General features: G+C 28.5%; 2 protein-coding genes across 2 annotated transcripts; one reads left to right on the forward strand and one right to left on the reverse strand.

Moving 5' to 3' along the window:
* Positions 1-217: 217 nt before the first annotated feature.
* On the forward strand, positions 218-6,185 carry LOC113367081 (trypsin-3-like). The gene is made up of 4 exons (XM_026608710.1): positions 218-266; positions 577-745; positions 2,412-2,673; positions 5,731-6,185. The coding sequence occupies exons 1-4, from the start codon at positions 218-220 to the stop codon at positions 6,031-6,033; spliced, it is 783 nt and encodes a 260-aa protein (XP_026464495.1). The 3' UTR covers positions 6,034-6,185.
* A 9,094-nt stretch (positions 6,186-15,279) lies between these two features.
* On the reverse strand, positions 15,280-19,237 carry LOC113368027. The gene is made up of 4 exons (XM_026609593.1): positions 19,107-19,237; positions 18,174-18,269; positions 16,405-16,689; positions 15,280-15,447 (listed from the first exon to the last, which is right to left on the reverse strand). Exons 1-4 carry the CDS (start codon positions 19,209-19,211, stop codon positions 15,340-15,342), a joined length of 594 nt encoding a protein of 197 aa, XP_026465378.1. The 5' UTR covers positions 19,212-19,237; the 3' UTR covers positions 15,280-15,339.
* Positions 19,238-21,515: the final 2,278 nt, after the last annotated feature.

Raw genomic sequence — 21,515 nt, forward strand, 5'->3', positions numbered from 1 at the left:
TAAAAACTTTGATAGACAACTTGCAAATAATAATCGCTTAGAAAGAAAAGAATGTATATAGTATCATTACGATTTATCTATATCTGTAGTATGGATATAGCAAATAAAAATACAATTGATTATTGTTAACAATTGATAAGAATACAATTTGTAATAAATACTTTGACTTTAAGTATATTAAATTTTATACGTATAGTTTACAATCAGTGCAATTATAATGGAGGTCTTTCGGTACTTTGCAATTTTCTTTATTGTATTATTTTCTGGTAAGTATTAACAAGCGGTATTATAATAAAGTTAAATATATAATAATGAATTACTGGAATTATATTTGATTTTATTAAGCTATGCTTTATCGTACTAAATAAAATTGAAAAGGGCTGACCCAGTTGCAGCCATTGTAAAAATTTGTGATATGGAATGGAAACCTTATAAAATATTATTATTATTATGTAATGAAATTTTTCAATGATCAAATTGAATGTTCCAATAACAAATCTAAATTTTTAACTAGCAATGTAATGTATTACAACAGTTTTTCTATGATTGATATTTTACTATTATTCATCTTTTCAGGAGCAGAAAGCAAAAATTTGACCGATTCTCGTATGATCGGAGGAAAGCCTGCTGACATCAGCGAATTACCTTACGTGGCATCTGTTTTATATAGAGGTGATCATATTTGTGGAGGAGTCATAGTTAGTAGATATTTGTGCTCACTGTTGCTCAATGCTTCAAAAAGTACGTAAATTATAAATTAAACTAGTTGAAAGTGGTATTTTGCCTTAAGGCAAGTTGCAAAAACTTCCCGAAATGTGTAATAATTGGCTTATAAGTCTTATCAACTGGATTGAGATATAGATATTACGTATATCATGTACATAGTTCCTGATACTTAAATTAATGATAACATAACATTTACACAACTAGAAAGTTTTGAGAATTATTTTTTTGCTGATTCCAAAAAATGGCTAGTAAATTTGTGATATTCAAATTTTGACTCATTACATCACAAAAACGACTTTTAACACAACTTTTGACATATTTTCATATTTTTTTTCAATTTTAATGAATTTTTAATATTAAACTAATTGCGGTAGGAACGTAAAATTTTATTATGTTCTGTAGGACCATGATGTCCATCAACATGAAAAAAATTATAAAAAAAATTTTAACAGTTAATTAGGTAATTAATCAATTAATTAATCAGCACGATTCCCAAATATTACCTTTCAAATAGTTTTTGAATTTTGAAAATCGAGTCAAAATTTTTGGCTTAAACGTGGACAAAAATTTTTACTTTTCTCTTGATTACTACAGAAAACTGAGAAACGATTGTCCTCATCGAGATACATCTAATGGCTTTTAAATTTCAGTTCAGGCGTTTTCGAAAAAAACGTCGATGAAAGGACTAATTTTAACAAACACCAAAAAAAACGCGACAAATTTTTTTCAAACTTTGACCAATTTTTAAAATTAAACGACTTGTTGTAGGGCCGTAAGATTTTAGTATGATCTACAAGACCATTGTATCTATCGTCAAAAAAAATTCATAAAAATCGTCGGAAAAAAATTTCAACCGGTTTCAATCAGTAAAAAATCAGTTCACACTTTTATTAAATTTGGTCTCATTCGATTCAGAACGGCTTGAAACGTTGAGAAAACACAAAATTGGCAAATCGGATTTTTTTATGAAAACATAAACTTGTCCTTCGGGAAGTTAACAAATAGAATTAATTATTATTATAGAAATATTTTAACAGTACATACCTGTAAATAAAAAAAATATGCACACGTTTATGAACCAGATATGATGATCAAAACAGCAGTATCTATCTCGATGTGATATAGAAATCTTTAGTAGGTATTTAAAATATCTTTGTCGTTTTCGATTATGGTTGCACTTTTAGTCTTATTTTGCTCATGACACGTTTTACGTGACTACATTTTTATGTTTTTTTCTGTAACATAAGGTTTTGTATATGTATATATATATATATATATATATATATATAATATAATATTTTTCATTTAAAATTACTAAAATACGTAGTAGGTACGTAACGGAAAAAGCTGTTCTAGCTCTTTGATAAATCACAACAAATAATGTGTAACCATTTTTGAGATTGCTAAATTGTTTAAATAGTTTACTTGATTTTAAGCTTTTATAGATTCAAGTGAATAAGACTGGGTGGAATAGTTACAGCATTTGTTCATCTTTTCATTTAATAGAAATAAAATCAGTGGATCTCAAGGTATATTGATAGAAAAAAATGCCACTACAATCCTCAGCGCTCCTACTAGTTTTACCCAATTCAAATTTTGAATTTAAATATTACCATCCAATCTTCCAAAAATAAAAATATAAAATATATAATTTTAAATAACTTATTTTTATTATCATTTATTAGTGTCCGCAACGAAAAACAAGTTCAAGTTCGAGTTGGCAGCTTTAGGGCTTATTACGCTGGTATAATTGTGGATGCCAATTTTTATTTATTACATCCCGACTTTGACACCAACTTTACATCTTTCGAACATGATGTGGCCCTTATTAGATTGTCGTACCCTTTAAGATTCGATGATAATATACAACCGGCCACAGTGGCTGATTATGGACAACAACCACTCGCTGGCACATCAGCAGTAGTCGCAGGATGGGAAAGATTCGAGGTGAGTTTCACTATTTTATAATATTTATTTTGTTCAAAAATTATTTAAACATTATTTTTGAAAACTATCTTGGAAGTTATAACAATCATTTATGATTACTTTTTCTGATTTATCTTTGATTTGATATATTATATATCAAAGCCATATACAAAAATAAACAAGTAGAGTATGGCATCGTGCCTTAAAGCAAATTTCTGGAACTTGCCGTACCAAAAACTATTTTTTTCTGAAAAAAATTAAATTTGTTTTAAACTTTGAAAAAAAAAGATTTTTGCAAAATTTTAAATTTTTGAAATAAAAAACTTTTTTGGAAAAAAAACTTTTGGTTTTTTTAACTTCCCGTAGGGCAAGTTATAGAAATCGCAAAAAATCGAAAATGAAAATTTTTATATATCTTTACGTTTCAAAAGTTTCTGAATATTTTGGCTTACCTTAGAAGAAATGGATGTATGTGTGTGTGTATGTGTGTGTAACACAGTTTTTAAGAGAACAGAGCGGTCGATTTTAATAATTCAAAAACCATTTTACTTGTATTGACAAGATAAAGAATTGATCAAATTTTTATGACGGCAGGTCTAGCGGTTTCGGAGATCCAATACAAAAAGTAAAAAAAAAGCCATTTGGCGATCAAAAATGATCATTAGACATATGCACATCAAATTATCAGATATTTTATAGAGATTTTAACAATAAGTATAAATTTTGTTTAAATATTAAAATCTCCATAAAATATCTGATAATTTGATGTGCATATGTCTAATGATCATTTTTAATCTCATAATGGCTTTTTTTACTTTTTTTGCTAGATCTCCGAAACCGCTAGAACTGCTTTCCCAAAAATTTAATCAGTTCTTCATCTTGTCAATAGAAGCAAAATGCTTTTTGAATTATTAAAATCGGACGCCCAGTTCTCTTAAAAACTGAGTTACCGTTTTTGGCACTTTTTGCCCCGGATCTTCGAAACGGCTAGACCTGCCGGTGCCAAAAACTAATCAGCACGTCTCCTTATTAATAGGAATCGATTGCTTTTTCGATAATGTATTTCGAAAAATCGAATAATTAAAATCGGTTGAACCGTGTTCCCGAAATCGTCGACGAAAATTTGTATCCGCACACACACACACATTTTCGATTTTTTAGCGATTACTATAACTGTTAATAGAATTGTTTCTAATGTTTCTAATTATATTACCATTGTTAATATACTTAATAGAAACATGTAACACGTACAAATTTCAAGATGAAAATTATTCAAATACATATTCAACTTTTCATTATCAATAGAAGATAACTTCTACTTATAAACTTCCCGTAGGGTAAGTTATTGTAATGGGCCGAAAATCGGAATTGAAAATTTTTACATTTCTCGACGTTTTGAAGGTTTCTGAACGTTTTGGCATACCTCAGAAAAAATGGATGTGTGTGTGTGTGTGTATGTGTGTGTGTGTGTATGTATGTATGGATACAAATTTTTCCAGTCACGTTCTAGGGCGCACGGATCAACCGATTTGAATGGTTCAAAAAACATTCGATTCCTATTGATAGGGAAAAGAGCTGATTAGTTTTTGGCAAAGGCAGGTCCAGCCGTTTCGGAGATACGGAGCAAAGAGTGCAGAAAATAGAAATCGAATTTTTGAGAGAAGGGAGTATCCGATTTGAATCATCTAAAAAACATTCAATTATTAATGATTAGGAGAAGTGTTTATTAGTTTTTGGCAAAGGCAAGCCCAGAGCCATTTTGAAGATACGGAACTAAATATGTAAAAAATGGCAGTTTTTGAGAGAACTAAGCGTCCGATTTAAATGATTCAAAGAACTTTCTGCTTGTCTTAACAAAATAATTGATTTTGGAAAAAAAAATTTTGTTCCAACTTTTTTTTTTTTTTTAGTTTTTTGTATATCGAAAATATTTCAGATTTTATTTTTAATTCTGACTATTAGTTCTAATATACTTTATAAATAATTTCAACTCTGCAATTCAGTTTATATAATTCTTATAAATATTAGACAATGTTACAATATTTATAATAATCTATTTGAAAACATTCAATATTCCTCGAACATTTCGTTACGGTACGGAAAGTTCCAGCAATTTGCCTTAAGGCACGATGCCATAATTGCCTCAAGACAGAATTCCACTTACAGCTAGTTATCATTTATTTACTACATGTCATTTATTATTGATAAATGAAATTTATTATATTTGTTAAAGAAATTTCTACGTGTCATATGTTTCTATTAATTATATAAACAATGGTAATATAATTAGAAACATTAGAGTCATTTTCATTTTTCTTCGTATATTTGATATAAGATAAATCAGAAGAATTAATTAGAAATGATTGTTATAATATTAATGATTTAATTAATTAATTAATTATTAATATTATTAAATTTTGCTGTATTTGCTAGATGTCCACTGAGAATAGTTGTAAATTATATGGTGGGATGATAAAAAAATTAGCTTTTTCTTTTACTGATTATTTTAGCATTTTTCAGAAAAAAAAATATGTTTTTGTACGTTTTAAACAAATGGCACTAACTAATACTCACAGTATTAGAAACACTAATAATATTCACAGTGTAAACAAATCATCAACCTTACCAGTAAAATCTTGATTCTCTTTTCTATAGATTAATTCATTGCGAAGATTGTAAATATTCCAAATTTTGCATTTTAAGATTTTAAAAATATTCAAATTCGATTTTTACAAGATCTGAGATAATATACCAACCTATAATATTGATTGATTGATAGCTAGACTATCAATCTTTTCTTACTATATCTATTTCATGTGAATATTTTTTAACTTCATTGACGCTTTATACTAAATCATTTTCTTCAATTTTGCATGATAGGAATGCGTAAGTCTGAGCTTTAAAATAATAATATTTTCAATTCGTTTTTATGCGGCTAGAGAATTCCATATCATATACAATGTTTTCCATATATTTTCAAGAAGGTTTGTTATACTATAAATGACCATGCTATTTATCAAAATATATAGTTTCAATATTTACATTACATTTTTAAATTTGTTTACTTTTCATTGATAGACAAGACTAGACATGGCAGGTGATTTGAGAAAAATCAACGTTTCAATAGTCGACGAGTTTGATTGCTTCCTATTTTACATAGAAGAACAAGAATTTACAAAATATCAGCTTTGTGCCTCCTCTTCTAAAAAACATATGGGCGCTTGTAAAGGTGATATTGGATCACCATTAGCCGTAGATGGTCTTATAGTCGGATTATATTCTTGGTCAGGAAAATGTGGCGACCCCGAGAAACCAGAAGTTTATTCAAATTTAGCTGAATATTTCATGTGGATCGACCATTCTATAAAAATATTCACCTAATTTAATAACTATATGCTTTGCAATCATTTATTTATTTGTACGAAACTAAATTTAACGTACGAATCTGTATTCATTTTTATATTTTCTTATTTGAAAATTATCTGTCTTTTGTTAAATATTTTTAAATGAATCAAATATATGGTGAAAAATGATAATCCACATTTATTTTATAATTATTTTTATTTTTAATTTTAATTTTTTTTTTCATTTTCTTTAACTCATCATTCACTTATAAAACATTTGACTAAATAAAAAATATTTTTTCAAAATCAAGTAAGTATTTAAAGAAAGGATATTTACAACTAGTTTTAAGTGGCATTTTGACTTAGGAAAGTGTCGAAAACTTCTTAAAAACAATCATCTTAATCAATAAGAATCAAGATTTGACAATGAGAACTAAGATTTGTAAGTAAAACTAGTTGTAAGTAGCATTTTGCCTTGGTGCAAGTTGCATTAAGTATCTAAATATACACATAATACACAATAAGAAATTAGACTCAAATGTTTAGGTAAAATGTTCTAATGTTATTGCGAAAATAACTTTTGTTTTCACTGAAAAATAATCAATATGATTTCCAAATGATGTTTTTCAAACATTCTTATAATATCTGTAATTGTATTAATTAAATTGATTGGTTTACCATATGTGATTTCTACTATTTTGGGTTTTAAAAATTTATTTTATTTAAGTGTGAACGTAAACTGTAATCAATAGCTACCCACAAAACACGGAACGTATATAGATATTTGGCATAGATTTACTTTAGAATTGCTTAAGTGCACGGCGAAATCCTATTTTTGAAGAATTTTTATAATTCAACCGCTTATCGTAGGTCTATAATATTTTAGAATGTTTTTTAAAATTACGACATCTATCGTTATACGATTTTATCAAAAAATATTCTAACATTTAATTGTGAAGAAACGGCACAGCCGATTTCTACCAAAAACTAAACGATTGATTGTTTGTCGCGAAATATCTAAATTACAATTCTTATTGATTACGCGTATTGGGATCTTCGTGCAACTTGCCTTAAAGTAAAATGCCACTTACGCCGAGTTATACATTACTGGTTTCTAAATGTTTAATTTTCGATCGCTACGTATAAAGATGTAGAGGTGTGTTCATATGTATTTTACGACACCTACATGAGTTAGGGGGACTGACTGTGCCTAATGTGGCGGATTTGATTTGATGAATTGATTGATTGTTCCATTGATTGATCATTTGTTTGATTGTCTTCTGTTGTGTAGATTTCTATGATGATGAGCTGTTAGTATCGGATCATACGTTGAAATACTCGATAGGTCTCTCAATTCAATGTTCAACAATCTTTGTTCAGTATGACATGAAAAAAACGCAAATATTCGACGATAGGCCTTCGACGAAGAGGCACGATCTTAGATGATTAACTCTTATTAACTCAATAACATGACTAACCTCACTAACTTAATCAGTTATTATAAAAACCACTTGTTAAGTTTTACTATGAAGGTTTTGAGGTTGCTTGGAAGTCATCACTGAATGATTAATCAGGTAATTTATTATTATGGTATATTTTATGCGACTTGTTACTAATTCATTGTTTTTGTTTATAGGGTAAACTAAGTGGTCTTCAACTAATGAGTGAAAATATTCATTTGAAGATGCCTACTGTGATCTATTAAATAGCTTAGTGCTTAGATGTTAATGAAACAATGAATAAATATATTGTATTTAATTTAATTTGTTGTTTTAATTTAATTATAAGCCACTTTACGGCCAAATTGCATTATGCTGTAACGTTAATTATAAAAATATTTAAGCATATCCGAATTGTAGAAGTTTCTTGTGTTATTAATGATACTTATTGGGTGTACTTTTTAGTGTAGGCAATTGCGTAAAACAGTTTGGGTATCTTGAAATCTTGGTCAACTTCCTGTGTTGTGTTACTTAGTTTTTGTTGAATAACACAAAGTTAATATTTAGATATAACAAAATAACAAGTCATCAGGCCGAAAAAAAGCAGATTCTATGTGGGCTGTGTTGGCGTAATTGGTAGAGTGATGGATTCGTACCAAAAGGGTACCGAGTTCGAATCATACCTCCAGCCGAAAAACAGAATTCGGCGGTACGTCTAACGTTGTGGTATTTATTTATTGTTGAATAACACGAAGTTAATATTTAGATATAACAAACTAACAAGTCATCAGGCCGAAAAAAAGCATATTCTATGTGGGCTGTGTTGGCGTAATTGGTAGAGTGATGGATTCGTACCAAAAGGGTACCGAGTTCGAATCATACCTCCACCCAAAAAACAGAATTCAGCAGTACGGCTAATGTTGTGTTACTTAGTTATTGTTGAACAACACAAAGTTAATATTTAGATATAACAAAATAACAAGTCATCAGGCCGAAAAAAAGCAGATTCTATGTGGCCTGTGTTGGCGTAATTGGTAGAGTGATGGATTCGTACCAAAAGGGTACCGAGTTCGAATCATACCTCCAGCGAAAAAACAGAATTCGGCAGTACGGCTAATGTTGTGTTACACAAAGTTAATATTTAGATTATAACAAACTAACAAGTCATGAAGCCGAAAAAAAGCAGAATACATGTGGGCTGTGCTGGCGTAATTGGTAGCGTGATGGCCTCGTAGCCAAAGGGTAGCGAGTTCGATTCGTGCCTCGGGAAACAACATTGTGGAACGAGGCATGCACGGAATCATATCCGTTCGGATTTGGGACCCCAAGTATGCTCCCCTCGATCTCGATCGAGAGGAGAGGTACGCGCGAGAATCCTGTATCATCCCCTAATGAACCCCGAGGAGGAGGGTGGGGTTTCGCGAGGAAAATGGAGTCCCGGATAATCCGACATCCGGACGTCGGATTATCCGGACTTCCGATAATCCGGACGTCGGATTATCCGGACTTCCGATAATCTTAACAAAATTTACAGTAAAATTATTTTGCGATTTTCGTTGCCTAGCAACCGTTGCTATGTAACCGTATTTGTTTATTTGTTTTTGCGATTATCGTTGCCTAGCAACCGTTGCTACGTAACCTCTAAGTTAACCTCTAAGACAAAATTTCCAATAAAATTATTTTGCGATTTTCGTTGCCTAGCAACCGTTGCTATGTAATGGTTAACCTCTAACACAAAATTTTCAGTAAAATTATTTTGCTATTTTCGTTGCCTAGCAACCGTTGCTATGTAACCTCCAAGACAAAATTTCCAGTAAAATTATTTTGCGATTTTCGTTGCCTAGCAACCGTTGCTATGTAACCGTTTTTGTTTATTTGTTTTTGCGATTATCGTTGCCTAGCAACCGTTGCTATGTAACCTCTAAGTTAACCTCTAAGACAAAATTTCCAGTAAAATTATTTTGCGATTTTCGTTGCCTAGCAACCGTTGCTATGTAATGGTTAACCTCTAACACAAAATTTTCAGTAAAATTATTTTGCGATTTTCGTTGCCTAGCAACCGTTGCTATGTAACCTCCAAGACAAAATTTCCAGTAAAATTGTTTTGCGATTTTCGTTGCCTAGCAACCGTTGCTATGTAACCGTTTTTGTTTATTTGTTATTGCGATTATCGTTGCCTAGCAACCGTTGCTATGTAACCTCTAAGTTAGCCACTAAGACAAAATTTCCAGTAAAATTATTTTGCGATTTTCGTTGCCTAGCAACCGTTGCTATGTAACCTCCAAGACAAAATTTCCAGTAAAATTATTTTGCGATTTTCGTTGCCTAGCAACCGTTGCTATGTAACCGTTTTTGTTTATTTGTTTTTGCGATTATCGTTGCCTAGCAACCGTTGCTATGTAACCTCTAAGTTAACCTCTAAGACAAAATTTCCAGTAAAATTATTTTGCGATTTTCGTTGCCTAGCAACCGTTGCTATGTAACCTCCAAGACAAAATTTACAGTAAAATTATTTTGCGATTTTCGTTGCCTAGCAACCGTTGCTATGTAATGATTAACCTCTAACACAAAATTTTCAGTAAAATTATTTTGCGATTTTCGTTGCCTAGCAACCGTTGCTATGTAACCTCCAAGACAAAATTTCCAGTAAAATTATTTTGCGATTTTCGTTGCCTAGCAACCGTTGCTATGTAACCTCTAAGACAAAATTTCCAGTAAAATTATTTTGCGATTTTCGTTGCCTATCAACCGTTGCTATGTAACCGTTTTTGTTTATTTGTTTTTGCGATTTTCGTTGCCCATCAACCGTTGCTATGTAACCATTGCGTTAATTTTGTGTTAGAGCAACAACACGGTTACCTAGCAACAATAATCGGATTATCGGAAGTCCGGATTATCGGAAGTATGGATATTCGGAGGTCCGGAACATCAAAGATCCGGATTATCGGAAGTCCGGAACATCAAAGGTCCGATTATCGGAAGTCCGGACAATCGTAAGTCCGGATAACCAAAGGTCCGTATTATCAGAAGACCGGATAATCGGAAGTCCGGACTATCGGAAACCCATACCTGGGGTCCTAAATCCGAACGGATATGATTCCGTGCATGCCTCGTTCCACAATTTCGTGTCCCGAGGTACGAATCGAACTCGCTACCCTTTGGCAACGAGGTCATCATGCTACCAATTACGCCAGCACAGCCCATATGAATTCTGCTTTTTTTTCGGCTTCATTTTCGACTTGTTAGTTTGTTACATCTAAATATTAACTTTGTGTTACTCAACAATAGCTAATTAACACAACATTAGCCCGTACTGCTAAATTCCGTTTTTGGCTGGAGGTATGATTCGAACTCGGTACCCTTTTGGTACGAAGCCATCACTCTACCAATTACGCCAACACAGGCCACATAGATTACACTTTTTTTCGGCCTCATGACTTGTTAGTTTGTCATATCTAAATAACTTATAAGTAACCTTTGTGTTACTTAACAATAACTAAGTAACACAACATTAGCCGTACTGCTGAATTCCGTTTTTTGGCTGGAGGTATGATTCGAACTCGGTACCCTTTTGGTACGAAGCCATCACTCTACCGATTACGCCAACACAGGCCACATAGATTACACTTTTTTTCGGTCTCATGACTTGTTAGTTTGTTATATCTAAATAACTTATAAGTAACCTTTGTGTTACTTAGCAATAATTAAGTAACACAACATTAGCCGTACTGCTGAACTCCGTTTTTCGGCTGGAGGTATGATTCGAACTCGGTACCCTTTTGGTACGAAGCCATCACTCTACCGATTACGCCAACACAGGCCACATAGATTACACTTTTTTTCGGTCGCATGACTTGTTAGTTTGTTATATCTAAATAACTTATAAGTAACCTTTGTGTTACTTAGCAATAATTAAGTAACACAACATTAGCCGTACTGCTGAATTCCGTTTTTTGGCTGGAGGTATGATTCGAACTCGGTACCCTTTTGGTACGAAGCCATCACTCTACCAATTACGCCAACTCAGGCCACATAGATTCTGCTTTTTTTCTGCCCCATGATTTGTTAGTTTGTGATATCTAATTATTAACTTTGAGTTATTCAACAATAAATAAATACCACGACGTTAGTCGTGCTGCTGAATTCCGTTTTATGGCTGGAGGTATGATTCGATCTCGGTACCCTTTTGATACGAAGCCATCATTCTACCAATTACGCCAACACAGGCCACACCAACCCAACTTTTTTTTGTCCATATGACCAAAGTTATCTTCAGTACGGGAATTTTCAGTAATTTTAGTCTTAAGGCACAAATGCCATGCATCGCTAGAGTGCACAAATTCGTCATTTTAATAGGGCTCGAGAACTGAAGAACATATTTTTTTTAAACTTGCAGCATGTTTACGGATCTTTATATTAGTCAAATTGCCAAATTTGATAACTTATTAACCAATTCGATAATTTACGCTTGGAGAGGGAGGCAAGGCAAAATAATAAATTTTAATAATAATAATTTGGTTTATTTCAACCCAAATTTTGCATTGCAATCGTATTATGTTTTTTTAATTATATTTTTTGAAATAAAAAATGTTGTTAATTATATTGTATAGAATTTTTTCTCACTATCCAAATTTTGCCGCCCCCAAAAATTTGCCGCTCTGGGCAGTAGCCCCAATTGCCCCTACTGTAAATCCAGCACTGGGTGTGGAGCACCTTTAATGTGCGGTGCAGTTAATGGTGCGCCCCATTGCACGAATACCGACGGCGAATTCTGTTCGCAATGTCTGCGCACTTTGCGAACAGGTTCGCCGTACGGATTCGTGCAATGGAGACGAGCTAAGAGGACACCTTTACATCTTGCTTATGAATAAAATAAATAAATTTATAAAAGTGTAAAATTAATTTTAAGGTTATAATCACATAATGTTAAAACATAATGTTAATAGAATATAAAGTGGTATATTATACTAACTCAATATAATACAATCATAAATATATTTATATATTCACAATACGATAATAAAAAAAAATCAAAAATAGATTCAAAATTTCGTATATTTATATATACTTCCACCAAATACATTTGTACATATAGTTTTTCTTTTAATGATTAATATAATCAGTATCAAATATGTTAGCTGTGAACAAATTACATGTGCGACATGTGTTTCAAAAATTTAATTGAATTAAATGGATCGATAAAAATTTTTGTAATGTCTAAATTTGTATTAGACACTTTTAATATCATTGATCCCAATATCATAACAAATAAAATGTAAGAGGAAATATGAATAATTTTAATACAGTAACTGTTCAAATTTTTCAAAATTAGGTACTATCCATGTTTATATAAAAATAACGAAATTTATATTTTAGATCATTGGTTTTAAATATCATTGATACCAGATCAATATTTTTATACATCATGTTAAATAAATAAAATCAATAAAAAAAACATTCTCTACCAATTCTATTGTTTTCATGATCAAGATTTCAGACTGTGGCAGTAGATATAACAAAAATGCGACCCTAAATACAATTTGAACCAAATTTTAACCAAAAATGTAAAAAAAAGATTAATAAAGGCATATTCATAAAAGCATACTGTAAAAAAACATGCATATTTCTCCTTATTAAAACAAGAATTCAGAACAAGGAGAACATAGTTAATAAACAATAGAAACATAGTTAATATAAAATAAATTTCTTCCTAATGAATTAATTATAACTAATAAATTCAAGATTGCATAAAAACTCAGGTATAAAATACATACCAAAAATTCAAAATACTAATTTTCATAAAATATAATAAAAATGAACTGAATTTATTTCTGTTCATAATTACTTCTTATTCAGATTACAATTAGTTATGAAACAATAGAAAATATATATTTTCATATTGTCTTTATGAAAATAAATTATATTAATTATATTTGGGATTCAAATATTAATTTCAAAAATAGATCAGGATATATTCAAAGCTATGAAAAATCCTTTGAAAATCCATTATGTATATATATATATATATATATTTAATGCTAATAACATTGTTAATATACTGTTAAAAAAATGCATTTTGAAACAAATGCGTTTCACATATAAATATAAATATATATAGGTATATATTTAATCATTAAACTATGCTCATGACTAGCAATGGACTTGCAATATATCATACGGGCAAACACTGTCCAATAAAAAAAATAGTTGTAAAATACTTTAAGTCCCCAAAGATTATGTAAAAATGTTCAAGCAGAATCTTGAAAAAATAACCTAGTTAATAAGTTTCCAGATGTGATATATTAGTACTGCAAAAATAACTCCATATACTAGTCAAGACATTCATCTACAATTTATCAATAACATATTCTAACAATATAATTTCTATCAATAAACAACATTGATAAAATTATATATAAATTGATATAATTGCTATAATATATATATTTATGTTTAAATAGTATTTCATTTTACATACACAGCATGATTGTATATATTTTAGTTAAAGGGTCATCCATTCTGAATCAAATATACAGTATGAGCAATCACAAAAACTCTGTTGGACAGAACAAAGCAAAATCATAAAAAATAAATTTATTTGAAAAATATATGTTGATGAAAACATGATTAATAATCTCAGGAATTCTAACCTATTTGGTTTTGAAAATAATGCAATAATCACTTGTTTTACAACAACCGTTTAAATTACATAATTAAAATTTTGTTACATTTTTAGGTAAAATTGATTTAGAAATAAATGCCCCCTTAAATAACTCTGATCACAAATTAGTAGACATCATATTATGAGTCTTCTCAACTAAACTAGTTTATGAACATTAATTACTCGTTCATAAAAAACAAATATAATTTGTCGTGGTACAATAAATTAATAAATTTATTTCAAATTAAAATTACAATTGGAAATAATATGATAAAAAGATGATTCAAAAACAAAAATCCATTTAATTAAAATTGACTCTGATGCAATGTCTCAATTACAAGAAAAAATATAATACTGTAAAAATTGACAAAATACAGAAATTTACTGTTTATCACTTCATTAAAATTTTTTATAAAGATCCATAGTCAAAAAATAAACTTACATTTTATAAATCAATATTAAATGATAAAAAAAATTCAATAAAGGATTGTTTTGCATCAATATATTCCTACATAGCTTAAATTAAAATGACTTCTAAAATCGAAAACTTCGACAATGTTGAATTGTTGGCATTGAAATGTTTGCTTAATGCCAACTATCCAATTTATTAGCATTTTTGAATAGAAGAATATTATTCTACTTACATATAATATATATATTTTTAATTTGCGAATCATACCCAAAAATAGATACTTTAGTACATATTTTATTTATTAATAAAAATATTATATTCTATCAAAACAGAAATAGACGGATATTTTTCTATGTTACATATATATATATATATATATATATATATAACATAGTATGCATATATATATATATATATATATATATATATATATATATATAATCATTAATATATATATATCTATAATATATAATATATATATATGCTAAATATTTATGAAATATAATAATATTTAGCCATAAAAAGCTAGACATCTTACGGTGTGTATTTTTGAATTTAGATATCAATTATAAAAAAAAAAAATAAAATTAAAAATATAATAAACTGTAAACAAAAGATACTGCGACTAATGATACTTTCCATTTTCACAGAAGTCAAAATAAAATATATAAGATATAGATATAGATATAAAAACATTAAATTAATAGTATTATGAATATAATATTGTCCAAATCATAGAAAATATTTTGTTTTATAAAAAATGTCAGTCGCTGGGAATTTGTGTAAAAATTGATAAACGAACTTAATCATAACCTCTAATTACCTGCTTTATTACTTTTCTTGTGTATTGTTCCAACGTTTTTCTTGTTCTTCTAACTCATTCTCCCATCTAAGTTCCAGCTCCCGCATGTCATGTGCTATATCAGCTTCATAGTCTTCTTTTAACGCCAAAAGTAAATTCAAAATAATAATTAATGCATGCATATTAATGAACACACGTACACACACAAATATATATATATTATATATATATATATATAGTATATATATATATTAGGTTGTCAAATATCTCCCTTCGCTTTTTTGCTATTGGTTTATAATACAAAAAGGCGGAAGGGAGATATTTGACAACCTAATTATATATATATTATATATATATATATAGATATAATATATATATCTATAATATTTATATATATATTATATATAATAATATATATATATATATATATCTAATATTAACAGTTTTAATTTAGAACTTGTTCAGAAATATTAATTTTATATATTATATAATATGTTCTTTGATGTAATTCCTTTGACTAGTATTTTGTTTGAAAATATCTTAACATTAATAACGGTTATTGTTATTATAACTGTAAAAATGTTGCTTATTAAATTGTTAATTTTTTCTCAATTCCTCAAAAAAAAAGTCATAAAGCAGTGTAAAATTATGTTATGGCAATTATGGTTAATGCATCCCACATCAATCAATTAACATATCACTCAAAAATGAGGACTTTGGTATTTCCATAATCAGCAATATAACATTATGGAAAAACTAAAGTCAGCATTTCAACTACAAATTATTCAAAATCCAAATATAAACTGTAAGGATTTATTAATTGTTGTTGTAATAAGGGTAACCCACATGCCCCCACGGGCATAAGCAAAAATTTCATGAATTTTCCATAGAGGCAGAAAATTTAGAAAAATTAATGTCATCATTAGTTAGAAATGATTTAATACTTAATTTGAATTGTTTGTAATTATTTTTTTTAGGAAGATCAACCAGCCCACCCTTCCTTTCTGGTTAAATCAAATTTCTTGTTTATCATATCATTTTTAAGGCAATAAAATCAAGACAAAGTAAATTATAATAAATTAAAAATAACTCACATCTTCCCTATTTGTAATATTATGATCCCAAAATGCTTGTTGACCTTGGGACAATGAATTTCCATTATTTGCCATCTTGTTCATAATGGCTGCAGCTTCCTTTTCTCTTTCCATGTGACAAATGCCTTGTTCAACCAATCTTAATTCTTTTGCGAGACGCTCACTCTCATTATTGAGAACAGAAGATGGTTGATTATGATTATTGGCAGATTCTAGAACTTTTATTTTTCGTTCTAGATGATGTAGTTGTTGCTTCATACGTTGCGATTCAGCCAACAATGCTTGCTAAAACAAAAAAAAAAAAATATGTATTAAATATATATATATATATATATATTATATATATATATATATATATAAAGCGAGAGGTTTTTCTTCAGATGGTGAAATAGTATGAAAAAATTGTTTTGGGCATCCATCCAATAATTAAAAAAACAGTTTTAAAGCAAAATTAAGAGAACATACGTTTCGGGTCCAGATTTGACCCATCTTCAGTGCTACAAATAATAATAATTTGTAACCCTGATATATTTATTTGTAGCACTGAAGATGGGTCAAATCTGGACCAAAACGTATGTTCTCTTAATTAAAACATTTTGCTTTAAAACTGTTTTTTTAATTATTGGATGGATGCCCAAGAAACAATTGTATCATAATATATATATATATATATATATTATATATATATATATATATCTTGATATGTTTAATTCGACTTTGAAACATATTGTGATAAGGTTTTTCAGCCACAAGTCAAAAAAATATTTTTTCTTATTTTTTTTAAATTCTATATATATATATATATATATAATATATATATATAGAATTTAAAAAAAATAAGTATAATAAATATAATAAATAATTAATTTTAACAAAATATTTATGTTGTAATTGTCAAATTTTATATAAAATAATTTTAAACTGGTTTGGTACATATAATTTCAATTTTGTTTTATTTTTACTTTATTTTATTACTCTTTTTGTATTTTAGCTGAATGATAAGCTAGTACAATAGCTCAAAATGTATTAAAGAAGATTTAATATTCAAATTCTGTGTTTATTTTTTCGACTTGTGGCTGAAAAACCTTATCACAATATATATATATATATATATATATATATATATATATTTATGTATATATATGCTTCTTAAAATAAATTTATTAGATCCATATGTTTCAAGTTCCAATTTGACTCTCTTTCAGTGGAAACAGAACACATGAGAGATTAAAACACTAAACACAAAACAAAAACATTTCAAAGAAAATTATTACTTAGGAATGAAGCATGTTAGTGAAAAAATAAATAAATATGATTTATATTTAAAAATTGAATTAAACAAAAAATAATAAATTCTAACATCATATCTAGAAGAACAAAACACGAATCAAAAGATTTGTGTTTCATTTGTTTCTAAGTAATAATTTTCTTTGATATGTTTTTGTTTTGTGTTTAGTGTTTTAATTACTTGTGTGTACTGTTTCCACTGAAGTAGAGTCCAATTAAGACGTATGAATCTATTCAATTTATTTTAAGAAACATAATTTAGTTTTCTTTCTATTTATTATCTGGATGGATGCCTGTTTAGAAGGTTTTTATTGTTTTATTATTTAATTAATTTTTATTAATTATATATATATATATATATATATATAAATAAATATATGTTGTTCAAATTTTCTGGATAGTTATTACTAATTATTATTCTTAGACTTCTGAATTAAAAACCTACTTTTATTAAAAAAATCTATCATTTTTAAATGATTTACCTGGTTCTCATTTAACATTTGTTTATTCGGATCTTGACTGAGGACATATGCTTCATTTATGGTTCCCACGACACTGGAAGGCTGATACACCTGGTTCTAAAATCGTTTTATACTTATTTAATTAAACATCACACATCACAACAAAAAAACATAAATATCAAATTTCAAATATATGTTTTTTTATAAACATATATATCAATATGTTTTTTTATAAACAATAAGCAAAGACTGCTAACAAGACAATATTAACTAAAAAATAGTAGCAAGTAAATATTAATAAAAGACATATTAACTAAAAAATAGTAGCAAGTAAAATAGTAGTAACATCCAGCGGCGTATCTACTACTAAAATAAATAAAAAAAATAATAAAATATAGCAAAATAAAAGTATTTTTTAGGTTTAACTTTTTTTTTTTTAATTTTCTTTTCAACCTTATGGGCTGGTCTTCCAAGCATGCTCTACTGGCCCATTCATTAAGATGCACATCAATTCTATCTTGATATTTATAATAAATAAATTATTTAGATGAATGAAAAAATATGTTGAATATATACAGGCAGCTTCACAATAAAAATAATAATTGTGATTTAAATTTGATTTTGTATGAGTAATTACTATCAACTATGACAAAATTCTACAGAAATCAAATAGTTTGTAAATACAGCAGCATTGAAACCAATTTTGTGTAACTAAGAGTTTGCTAAAAATGTATTACTTAGCATTAATGACAGGAATTGAATGATCAATATTTTTTTAAATCTATATAACTTCATTTAATGCTCGCTCAACAAATTAATATAGTACATTATAATAAATTACATTGCTTTCAGATAAAAACAGGTTGATTTGGATAGTGCAAATAAAAGATTGAGGCTCATTTGCAAAATATAACCAGTCATAACATGCTTCTTAATTGGCAGAATTGACTTTACCTGAGAAAACATCCAAGGAGAATTCATTCTCTTTCCTTCAGTTATGAACTGACCATTACCATTATTAGCGCCTTGTGAGTTTCTGCCAATGGACTGGTTAGACATCCTCGAAATTGGTCCATACTTAGGCGTTGGTGTGTTGGTTCAAAAGGTACATAGTCATCATCTGTTAAAATTGAATCAGACCTCACAAAAACCGCACTTGCTGCAATATAATAGCAACAAAATTAAAATATATTTTATTATATTTACTAATTTTATTTTTTATTTTATGTTTAATTTTATTTACTATTTTTAACGTACTAGTTTATTTTTATCTAACTTTATAAGCAGTATTTTATTAGTTTCAAAAATTTAGTAAGTTTAAAAATATGATTCCAAAGTAAAATCATATTTTCATTCGGAACTGCTTAGACTGACTTAGAAGTACACAAAAATTCACTCAATAGGTTGATACGCTGAATGAAGTAATCATGCATATTCATCAAAATAATCTTAATATAGTTCTTTTAAAAAATAATCTGATTATGAATGATATAAAATTTGGTTATGAATAATTTCAAATAATAATTGATTATGAAAATGTAATAAAAAAGATTGTAAGAAATTTCTTACATGATTCGACCGGAGAAAAACGTAAAACTTCATTTTCCTCCCAGCTACAACTGACATCATCTTGCCTATCCATAACTCCATTATTGCCATTCATTTTAGCAGCATTATTTATTGTCTGTTTTGCCAGAATTTCCAATTGTGCTATAATATCTAATCGTTTCTGTTGTAATGCAGCTAAATTTCTCACTGGTTTTATGAAATTATTTGCATGCATAACTTGACGACTTGGTAAGTAACTTGAATCCCAGTTTTGCATTCGGGCAGAATCCATTCTAAATGTACAAATCATTCAAATAATATAAATTAGTATATAATAAATAATATCTTCAATTAAATTCTATACCAGTATACCCCTACTGTATGGAAAATAACTATTGATAGCTAAAAAAGTCTTTATATAGATATTTGATGCTATAAGAGCACATTCATTGTGGACATAAGCAAAGTCCGAAAACGTACGTCTTTTAAATGTAAAATTATATAGTGTATTTTTGCAATTAGCTAGGAAGTTGCAATAAATCAATATTTATTTTTCATAATTTCTACATAAAGTTGAAAACAAATCTCAAAACTCTCACCATGATGTTTACAGTGTTTTTATAAAATCTTAGCATTGTGACTAATTAATATTTTCAATTAAAATTAGCTCATTTCAGGCACTGCGGTGTGAAAAGGCAATGGAAAATCACGTCTCGGACCTACTAATTTTCTACTATATAAGTATTTTCAATTAAAATAGCTCATTTCAGGCACAGCGGTGTGAAAAGGCAATGGAAAATCACGTATCGACTAAGATTGCATCTATAATCAACTTACTAGATCATGCCATTCTTAGTATATGCTGAGTAAACTTTAACTCTAATCAGGGAATAATAGTGTGAGAAATTACTCATTACGATTACACACCATTTTAAATTGATTTGTTGTGTGATAGCGATTTCAAAAACTATGAAAAAATCTCCAGTTCCCTCTCAAAAACAGTTTTGTCTACAGATTTTAATGTTAAATTTCTATATTTTGGAGAATTTTTCAAATTCAAAATTCAAACTTTCAAAAATTGAAAAAACTAAATTGACCCCAAAATTAAGAAAGTGTTAGGGTTGGCCAACCCTTGATAAACAAACTCTTTTTTAAAGTAAAATTCAAGCCTTTTCATAAGCTCAAAGAATCCGAGTCAAAAGTATGTCAGAACCATTCACTGACTGAATGTGGTATGAAACATTATTCGCGTCGGGGTCGGTGGTAATACGGTAAAAATTTAGGAATGTATGTATCTTAATTACAAATGATAAAAAAATGAAATTAAAAAATGCCCTCAAAAAAAAAAAATCTTAAGTATACCCTTATAAAAATAAGTGATGGACAAATTTCATAAAGATCGGTCAAGCTGTTTCAAAGGAATATGGTCATAAATATTATGGCACACAAAATTATATACATTAATGTTTAAAGAACGTTATATTTTGAATTTTATTAAGAATAAGTTTGATACAAATAAGCATAAACCTTGTAATATAATAAAAACTTGTAATAGTATTTAAATTACACATTTTAATACAATTAATAAAAGTAACTAGTGGGGTGCATGGCATCGTGCCTTAAGGCAAATTGCTGGAACTTCCCGTACCGTAATCAAAAATCTTGGTACGAAACCCAAAAAAATTTACACAAAATGTATACACATTATTAAAACTCTCTATAAAATATCTGATAATTTGATGTACATATGTCCAATAAAATTTTTGACTGCAAATGACATTTTTTTAACTTATTTTTATTGAGAGTCCATAAGCG

This window comes from Ctenocephalides felis, unplaced genomic scaffold, assembly GCF_003426905.1.
Source record: "Ctenocephalides felis isolate EL2017-DRISC unplaced genomic scaffold, ASM342690v1 CF-g0.4_SCAFFOLD_01170, whole genome shotgun sequence".
Classification (NCBI taxonomy): domain Eukaryota; kingdom Metazoa; phylum Arthropoda; class Insecta; order Siphonaptera; family Pulicidae; genus Ctenocephalides; species Ctenocephalides felis.